Here is a 10,843-nt window from a genome sequence, read left to right on the forward strand (position 1 = left end):
ATTTATAACTCAAATTTGTATTGTACGTGTAGATAAAAGAGTGCACTTTAATTTAATATATGTTTTATTAAAATCTATTCACTTTTAGTATAAAAAATATTTACCATATTTTCAATACTGAAGATACCTAGATTATTAAAGACTAGTCTAGATAGAATCAGTATTTGATTACGTGTGATAAAATAAGGTGTTTAGGATCAAATTGTATTGTAATATGTTAAGTTTTATTGAAATGTATGACTCTGTAAAAAAGATAATATGTATTGACGCGTGAACTTAATGATCAAGTTGCTGATGAAGTCCCCAGTAAGGGACGAAACGTACAACTAGTTCAAAATAAATTGTTCATTAGATTTATTAACCGTCTATAATTCCCTTTGAGACTTATATAATAATATATTTTTTAGACAAGAATATTGATAATTAAATTTTATCGAATGTTTTCTTCGTCATTATATTTTTCTTTCTCCCATCGAACTATTTTTTATTTTCCTATATGATTTGTATACCTATTACGAAAGTTAGCTTTTAATTTTACATTTTTTTTTTTTTTTTACGAGATAAATATAACACGAAAATTTATAGAGTACCATCAAACTAACGCGTTATCTGTATTAAATCTGAATACAAATATGCGTACAAATATAATGCCTGTTCAAAATGTTCTTTTTCTTTCTTATTATACTTTTTTTCTTTTTTTATTTTTTTACTTTTTTCTTTTTTTCTTTTTTTCTTTTTTTCTTTTTTTACACATACCTACATGGCTTTTACTTTTGATTGCTTTCTTCTTGAAGTTTAAACAAGAGTTAAATAACTGTAATGTTCAACACCAAAGTACAAAGTTACTTTTGTACGCAAATGGTACTTTTTATATATGTGTAAAAATAATCTTCAAGTATTCTATTTTGTCTCTTGTTCTCTCTCTCCAAAGTATTATAGAACGAAAAGGAATATATATTCCCTAAGAATGAATGTAATTTCAGATCTCTCCAAGATACTTTAAATCTTTTTCCATTCACTCAGAGAAATCGAGGATTATTCGATGTCATATTCTTTAAATTGTTATGGAAAAAAGAAAAAAGAAAAAAGAAGAGGGATGATAAAAACCTGCGAAGATTTTTCACGTATTTTTTCTTACAACTTGCTACGTTATCTTTCACACAAAATTTAATATATAAAAGAATAATATTAATTTATTAATATATATTTTTTATTGAAAAAGTTGACACGAAAATCGATAAACAAATAAAATAAGATGACATAAAGAAAGAGTTAGAAAATTCCCGAACGAATGATAAGAAAATATTTCACGTTTTTGAAAATAGTTAAAATGTTAAATAAAACCATGTAAACACGTTGTTGTATGTTATGTTAAATCTCAAAGGAAAACAAAGCTATTCGTTTAATTATTTAAATATCTTGTTATATACGCTTCAAGAAATCATTTTTCTTTTTCCATTATAACCATTATACGTAGTTAAACTTTTTCCTATGTGTATAAAAATTAGAGAACGGGTAAAAAAAGAAAAAAAAAACCCAAAAAAAAAAGTAAAAAGTTGATTAATTAAACGAGGAACAACCAGTCAGCTTTGGAGTAAGCATTTCTCGTAGCAGCGTGAAAAACATATTTTTATTCGAATTTAAAATTGCATTTCTTTTTCCTTCTCCCACTCTCTATCTCTCTCTCTCTCTCTCTCTTTTTCTTTCTTGTTCTTTTTCTTTATCTTTTCATATTTTCTTGGCCTTAATAGATCCCTTCTTCTAAATGCGGAAGCTTCGTGATCGTAGATTTCTATACGGTATCGTTTTTCGTAATGTATTTCTTATTGAAAAATGTGCCAGCTGTTCGGTTAAGTAAAATTCAACGAGTCCACGTAACAAAATGAACTTCGAACAAATTTTTAAATATCATTTTACGTAGGAAAATAATATACGAAATAAAAAGATATGAAACACTATTAATCTAAATGCATAAAGGGGTCTCGTTTGTTATGTATAACGTATGACACGTGTTCGTGCTTTGTTGTTAAATCGACCAACTTTCGAACAATTACTACACTCCTGCTGTCCATTTTATTCTATACAACACATAGATAGATTATATGCATATATATATTTATACTTGCACAATAGACAGCTATTATGGATTGTCGACTTGCTTCTAAATTCATCTTTCGTTCAATGTACATTTAAATTACTGACGAGCAAAACATAAATAGCTGAGGATCTCGAAATTTACATACATTTTCTACGTAACAATGATCTAATGTTAATAAGCAACAATTTCTAAAATATTATTTCCTAAATATTTCCAACAACAATGAAATATATTTATATGCAATGATTTTCTTTTTATCCCCGTAACGCAAGCATTTATTTAGACATAATTTCTCAAATATTATTTATTAATATTTTAAACGATAATACAAAAGACATTTAACTATCTATTGATAAAATAAAAAAATGTATTAAATAACCCTGAAAAAGAGATAAGGATGTGAAAAACAAAGTGATGACAGTAGCTTTCAAATAACTTCGATTTCGATAACAGTTACAAACGATGAGTATACCTGTTTCCCACCGATTACACTCGTTGACAGTTCATTTTTCTGAAAACGTAAACATGCATGATGAATCGTTTTAACATATCACGTAAGCTCATATGACGGTTAATTTTGTTTGGTTAGCAGCAACTGATAGATATACTTGTCTGACAGTTTGTTTCATTTACATCTAACACAACTTACCACATAAATATGAATCATTCGTATTCAGCATATAGTCAAATATTGTAACATCATTTTTTCTTCCTTTTTATTTTATTAAATAATTAAAGGCGCGCTAGAAGTGTAAATTAAAATAAAAGTGTGTTAATTACATTTACTTTGTTGCTAAAGCAATTAGAACAGGTGACAAACCATAAACACTTCCACTCTCATAAGGGTTAAATTCATACTATCAAGAAGAACACGCATGCTTTTGACATTTCATTTCCCTGTTTGTCTTGAATTTCTATAAAATAGAAGATTAAACAAAGTGAAAGGTTATACCTTTAAACATTTTTAATTTTGAATTTCCGTAAGAAACAAAATTATTATTTGCACAAGAAACAATTGTAAAATTAAGATAACGATTATTGTGGAAAAGAATATGGAAATGTGGAATAATTTACTTGAATTTATTTAAGATAATATTACTCTTGTTTTTTAAACGCTTTCATACTTTATTCCAAAGTTTCATTCTTGAATTTAATTAGAATTTCAAATTTATTAAACATTGATTCTCGTGTAATAAAAAGCAAATTACATTAGTCATACGTACGTTTATCTACACTCATGCTTTTTCAAAGTAAGTATGCATATTCACATACATACGAGCATCGATTATATAAACAAATTATTCCTCATATTTTCTGATAACATCATACGGAAAAATATATTCCTTTGTTGCATATTTTTCTTCTAGAATGCTTATTACGACCTATAGGTAGATTTATTGTATTTTTTTTTATTCTTCTTCTTCTTCAAATATATGTTATATTGAAATAATATAATTGAACACGCTCGGATGGATGCAGCACAAAGGAACTTTTTTATATTATTAGAACACATAACGTTCTATCTCTCTCTCTCTCATTCTGTTTTTCTCTTTTATGTATAATACATCTCGTATAGCAAAAATATTTAAAATATTAAGTAATTCATATTTGCTTTTAAATGTATTTATCTTTATTTCTAAATAGTAACCAAATGGATGTGTAATAAATGTTAAAAAATAATTGTTAAAATCATTCTCTCTGGTAATATATCTCTCATGTGACAGATTATAATAGAACAAACTCGCGCGGTTTATTTTATTATTTTTGTATTGCGATAAAAAAATTTTGGACGAGAATTATAATGAAAAAAAAAAAAAAAAAAAAGAAGGAAGAACGCGAAAAAATAAGAGAATAAAAGAGAAAGCGAGAGAATATAAAAATTCTTCGAAGTATCTTCGAGCAAATATGTTTTATCAAGTTGAACAGACTCGCAACGCACGAAAGGCTTCATTAAATTTCTTCCCTCTTTTTCGAAAGAAAGGGATGGAAAAAGAAGTAACACGAAGGGCGAATACGCCCTTACCATGTACGTGATAACCATAAACGGACCAACCAAGAAATTTCTTTACGATGGATGAGTCTGTAACCTCGAAGAAAACGAAGAGTGTTATACTTCTTTAATATTCATTTTCCTTTCTGTTAAAACTCGAGAAATCAAATTAATTCTCAATTTTCGCTTAGAAAATATATCGAAAGGGCTCTTATAAATATCCCTTTTTACGCGGATTAAAAGTTTAATTAAAATTTATTTAGGAACGGCGCACGAGTTGTAAATAACATTAAAATTACTTCTCGCATATTTGCGCATGCGAATAATATTTTTAATTAAATTTAAATATTACATTTTTTATCTTTTTGATTTTTCGAAAATTATGGTAGGGTAATATGTTTAATAAATTCTAATAAATTAATAGGAAAACATCTGCAAAAATTGAGAAATATAATTCGAACGTAGTTTTTTTTATTTTATCGTTTGATCAAGAAAACTTTTTTTTATGTGGTCGTTGATAAACTTTTTAAATTTTATTGACACAAGTACGAGTATATATATATATATAAATATGTAAAAAGAGTATAAAACGTAAACTATACTTGAAGAAAATTTCGAAACAAGTTTATTACTTTATCCCAAAGAGTTATCTACAAAAATGAACTTTTTTTTATATATGTTATACCAAAGCTGAGAAGTAACCTAACTCGTTACAGACAAACATTTCGTGTACGAAATCGATGCATACTTTTTCATTCCTATAAATATAAATATGAAGAGAAGAAATTAGTTTGCATAATATTTACCATCCTCTTCCTCCCCTTATTTTTCCATCAGCTCCATTAGTCCTTTTTTACACCACTATTTAAAACTAAGCCGTTTTTATGAGAGCACTAACCGTTGCTTCTTGCGAAAATACGACAATGTAAATGGCTGATTAATAATATTTATAACCCTAATAACGATACCTTTCCAACCCTACCTCTTAATCCTCCCTCCCTCTCTCTCTCTCTGTCCCTCCCTCTATCATTTTTCGTCTCGCTTTATAAAAATATTTCTCGAAAAAATTATATGTGAAACGAATCGAAGAATTGTTTATATCCGTCTTATACGCCGTGTTTTGAATTATTTATATTTTTTCTAACAACACGAAACATACCAAATTGCATACCATCACCTTTTTTTATTATTTTTCTCCTTTCCTTTCTTCCCGTTTTTCATTTCCTCTCTTTCACGTTCCCGCGTTGTTTAAACGGGAATACCATTTTTCGCATTACTTCGGCAAAGAAACCTCGAAAAAATTCGCTAGAAAAGTGGTAAAAAAGATAATAGAAGAATTCAACGTAGAGTGTTGTTGCAGTTGTTGCTTTCTAACAATACTGCACACGACTAATTCCACCCTATTGGATTTTCTTTACAAAAGCAAACACTATTTCTCTCGTTGGAGTAGAAAAAGCATGTATGTTGGTTGTATACCACTACCACCAACCACCACTACCATCAACCACCCACCCACTACCCCGTCTTCTCTCTGTTTTCTTCTCTTTCTCGTTCATAACGTTTCTTCCTCTCATTGTTCCGAAAACGAACGTCTTTCTTCGAATGTCGAGAGAAGAAAAATCTAAAAGATAAGAAATAGAAAAACAAATTCTCCCTGTAACACAGAAAGTTCTATTCACGGTGATACGAAAAAGACTGGCAGACAGGCAAGAAACACTTTAACGTTTTGTCCTCGCATAAGAAAGATGTGGTTTTGGTACAAGGGGACGCCATTAGAATGCATTTACAATTAAACGTTAAATTGCTTTGATTACGAAAACAACAATTTAACTTTTCTACATCTGCACGGAATCCGTGTTTCTTTCTCTCTCTTTCTCTCTCCTTCTCTTCATTTCCTCGTATTTTTTTTCTAAAGCTAATTAATTTCCATTATAAAGGAACGATAGAACTGTCCAAGCGAAAGAAGCTTAAAGTAATCATTTTCTTTTCGTCCCAAATAAATGATCCCAGATATATATTCAGTGGAATACCATTTTCTACCATTCTACAATTTTTCTTCTTACTCGCTAATTACAATTAAGAAATATAAAAGTATTAATAATTCCTGCATACTTATATATTATCATTTCGTTGTCTTATATTATATTATATTGTATATATAATATATAGCAATCTCGTTGAATATGATACGACAATTTCGAGGAATATTTTCCCTAAAGCATTTATGGGAATGAATCGAACGTTAAAGTGAATTAACTCTTCCCCCTTCTTCACCCTACTCCTCCTCCTCCTTTCCACCAAGAGAAGAACGTCCGGTTCATACATAGAACTGGAATATTGCTTCGATAATATCGACAATTTGCATAAGGACAAGTATCGGTGTCGAATATTCCCCGTAGATCCATTTAGATATAAATTATATAGGGTTTGAAAACATTTAATAATATCGTTAGATAATATTACACACGGCTTATTGCAATTTGTATGCTACCGAGAATAAGTTTATTGCTTTAAATATAGATATATACATCGTACAATTCGTACTTTTCTTACGTTGGAAAATTTAAATCAAAAGAATAGAAAATAAAAGATATCTTAGGAAATTTTGCATAATACATAAAACCAATTATCCTTACGTATGATTTTTTGGATAATTCAATTAGAAAATACAAACAAGAAAAACAAAAAATAATATTACCGAAGAATACGAGCATTTGCATATATGCACACACAAAAAATAAACTATTACAATCCCGTAAAGAAAATACTATATCAACAGATTAAAAACAAAAGTATGTTATGCAACTAGATTTGTTTATAAAAATTAATTCGATACTTTATATACATCATTATTCGAACGTATCGTTGTTCTTATATGTATTATACAAATCTCACATATTCCTATTCGTATTACGTTTTATCTACGTGCTCGCGTGTCTGTGTATGAATATATGTATGAGTGTGTGTGTATCATTGAAACGATAAATCTTGAAGAAAATAAGGTCGGGACGAGGGAATGAGGGGGGAACGATACGATAGGACAAGAAAAGAACGCATTAATCGAGTTTACGGCTTGGGGACACTTTTTCCTTTTGAATAATATAAAAAGTTCCAAGTAGCTTTGCGTTTATACGTCCAGAGGAAGGTACTGGACACAGTTTGGACAAACTTTCAATGATACAACGGGACCAAAATTTAACTCTTCTCTTGCTCCAATTTCCCCTATATACAAGAAGATAGATTTTTCTATTTTTTTTTTTGTTTTCGTTGTTACAAACAAAAAAATAAATAAACTTTTCAACTCTTTCGAATCGATTCTCTATATTCTCTCTCTCTCTCTCTCTTTTTTATTTGCTTTTTTGTAGTTAAGGATTAGTGAAATAAGAATGAAAAATAAGAGACATTGGAAGAAATGAAAAAGGAAACAAGAAAGGTAAAGTTTCTACCAGCAGCAACAAAGCTAATTTCTCGTTTGCGTGTTTCACTGTTTCATTTACGGTATTGCATTGAATAAACTTGCTTGTTGTGTGTTGCTGTGTTCTTTACGTGAAAAGAAAGAGAGGAAGAGATGATAGTCAAATGATAACGAGTAAGCGCGAAACGAATTTAGCAATAAATAATATAAACTACCGAATGGAATTCTCTGACTCGTCGTAACTCACTAACTCCTATTATTACGATGTCGTTGAATACATTTGTACGAGCATCCTAATAATTATTATATACTAACATAATACTCAACAATTATTAAAATAATCCTTTGTTCACATATTACTCTCGTTCATTTTATACAACAAATTAATCACTCTTACAAATATAGTTAATTCGTTCAATGTTGCATCGACAATCATGTTAATAAAAAAAGAAAATCTAAAAATAAATATGTAATACAAATTAAGAGAAAAAGAAATGCATGCACTAAGTATAGAGACTGTGTTTTAAATTGTCATAATTTATGCAACATATTTTTTTCAATTAGTCGAATCTACTTTGAATTATATATCACAACTGTGTAACATCAAATTTTTTAATGAACATATGAATCATATGTACATACACAATATTATTTTTAATGGGTACGTACACGTACGTGTTCTCTAAAATAAACCAAATGTGTAGGGAAAAAGAAAAAGAGGAAAATAGCGACAGTGTAATTTTTCATTAAAAATTCGTTTGACAAAAAAAGAATATATATATATATATGATAAAATGTTTCGCAATAAGAAACAATATCTAGCAATTTTGTTTTATTTCAGGTAGTCAGAGCTGCCAGCCCGGTTTTGCTACGCGTTATAGTGTTGGGTGCATTCTTCATATATTGCACGGTAAAGTCCGGTATTTTTTTTCTTCCTCCAAAGAATTATATCATTCATAGACGGATGTAATAAACTTTTGTATTGTATGAATAATATTCGTCGAATTAAGTTAGCGAACTTTTCCTTTTAATATTTGTGATTTTCATTAGACGCATTAACATTCTCGTACGAATGATTTAAATAATTATAATTATGATTCTATACACTTTATTACATTTCTTCGTTTAAAAAAAAACACACACACAAAATTGCACTCCTATGTTTTTATTTTGCAGACTATTGTAATGTATCCTCAGCCAAACGTTATTACGTGCACCGTTCGAGTTTGGCTTAGAGAAATTGGATTTTCTTTAACGTACGGTGCTTTAATGTTGAAAACTTGGCGGTAAGTAAACGAACGATTGATAATTATTTTTAAAAAATTCCCAAATAATATCTATTGCTCGAGTACGATAAAATAAAAAATCGAAGCAAAAAAATAAAAATTGCAACACGTTTGTTATATTCTTTACGCGTATTCCTAAGTATCCAAGAATTTGTATTAGAGAAAATCTAGCGTTTTACTTTCTCCTTTAATTTATTTATATGTTTCTGCAACGCGAAAAAAAAATAAATTCTTATAGCGTATATTTCTTTGCTCCTTATTTCTTTAACAACGTATTTTTCTACGCTAGAAATATAATGAAACTTGTAAGAGAAGTAAGGTAAAGGAAAAAAGGTTGATAAATAGGTTTACTTTTCGATAAATTCTAAAATAGTAGCGGTGTAAGTGTCGAAAATAAGAAGAGTCATTGAAAGGAATCGATTACTTGGATAATGATGCTTACAACTTTGCAATTTGCCATCTGTGGCGAGTAAATATCCTCTCATCCTTTTGCACGTTCAAAGAACGTTAAACGCTAAGCTTCTGGCATCGCAATACACCAACTTGTCTCATTAGCTTTGAAACGTTAACCTGAGAACATTTAATCATTTAACATCGACGATACGTAAGATGGAGAACGTATAATTGAACACGTATATTGAATTATTTCGAATAAGACGAATCAACGCTCGAAATTATGCTCGAAATTAATTTCTTATTTCAATAATACATTTTCTATTATACGATCAAACTAATAATTATTCTATAATAATTATCGCAATAGAAAACATTGGCAACAGTAGTTCCTATGTCATTTCAAAATTCGTATAATTAAATGTTAGTTAAAGAAAATTACCCCATGCAATTAAATAAATACATTTTTAATATTAATTTGTTTCTCTCCAATTTCGTTCGAGCATTAAAAACGTCCAATTGCATTATAAATATTTTCATGTTAAATTTAATTATAATATTATTATCTTCGTTAAGAGGAATACATACAGATGGAATGAAAAATGTTGAAGAGTAGAAATAATGTTTACGGTTACTCATTTTTCTTGGAAAGCTCAAGAACTTGTCACAACCCATCCACGGATATTTTATATATTTCAAATTAATTGTAATCTCGTTTAAAAAAAATGCTCGGTCACGAATGTGCTAATTACAATAATCCATCCTTTGGTACGATTACGAAATGAATGATGAAAATATATGATTACACTAATATCATTTAAATTGGAAATTAAGATCATAGAGTATTTAGGAGTGAATTGTATTCAACTTTGGATATGTTAACGAGTCAATATCGTAAGTGTTAGGAACATTGCCATTATCCCGATTTACATTGGTTCGATGAAAGCCACGTTTCTCCCGCATTATATCTACCAATACTACGAAAACATATAATACGTAACGATATACATATATATGTGCAAGTATGTCGCTGACATACATCCGGTCATATCCTGATAATGTGGCTGCTGACACTACCGATATATTCAGTAATAGTAAAGTCTTCGTCAATTCTGTTTGCCCGACACATGGCAAAAGCTTTAATCCAGCCCGCATGCAATCAAACACCCTCCCATCCCCGAAACCCAACTTCAATTCCCCAACCTTTAATATCTCCTGTTCTCTGGATCGAAATCGAACATTTTGAAAATATTTTAACGCGAACCGAACCAACCTAAACTTGAATTTCCCCTTTTCCTAGTTTAATCCGAACATTAACGAATGTTAGAAATGAGAAAATATCGAGCCTTTTCGCTTTTTACATACAAATATTTATTTTTTCACTAAAACCGGTTGTATATTTCTATTATTTTTTTTCCTATTCGCTCATCCATCATTATCCTTTCTCATCGTCTTCTTTTTCTTCTTTTTATAACATTTCTTTTTTTTTTTTTTTTTTCAAAATTGTTATCGTATAAATGATTAATTAATAACAATAATACGATTCACATTAAATCCGAATGAAAATTACTATTTAATCGTAAATTAAAATCAGAAAGAACTAGAAAGAACTGGAAAAGAATGTCGGAACTTATAAAGGATCGATAATCGTGCCGGTACTT

The 10,843-nt window shown here is 29.1% G+C and overlaps 1 protein-coding gene across 3 annotated transcripts in view; it reads left to right on the forward strand.

Annotated features, from left to right (window-relative positions):
• LOC106789553 (probable G-protein coupled receptor CG31760) overlaps window positions 1-10,843 on the forward strand; it is a 110,220-nt gene that overhangs the window by 88,305 nt on the left and 11,072 nt on the right. For all 3 annotated transcript variants that reach the window (XM_014753864.1, XM_014753863.1, XM_014753862.1), the window contains 2 exons: window positions 8,345-8,413; window positions 8,680-8,789. In XM_014753864.1, coding sequence (XP_014609350.1) covers window positions 8,345-8,413; window positions 8,680-8,789 — 179 coding nt within the window. The remainder of the gene's footprint in view (window positions 1-8,344; window positions 8,414-8,679; window positions 8,790-10,843) is intronic.

Source organism: Polistes canadensis, unplaced genomic scaffold, assembly GCF_001313835.1.
Source record: "Polistes canadensis isolate GaletaPanama2010 unplaced genomic scaffold, ASM131383v1 scaffold_189, whole genome shotgun sequence".
Taxonomy (NCBI): domain Eukaryota; kingdom Metazoa; phylum Arthropoda; class Insecta; order Hymenoptera; family Vespidae; genus Polistes; species Polistes canadensis.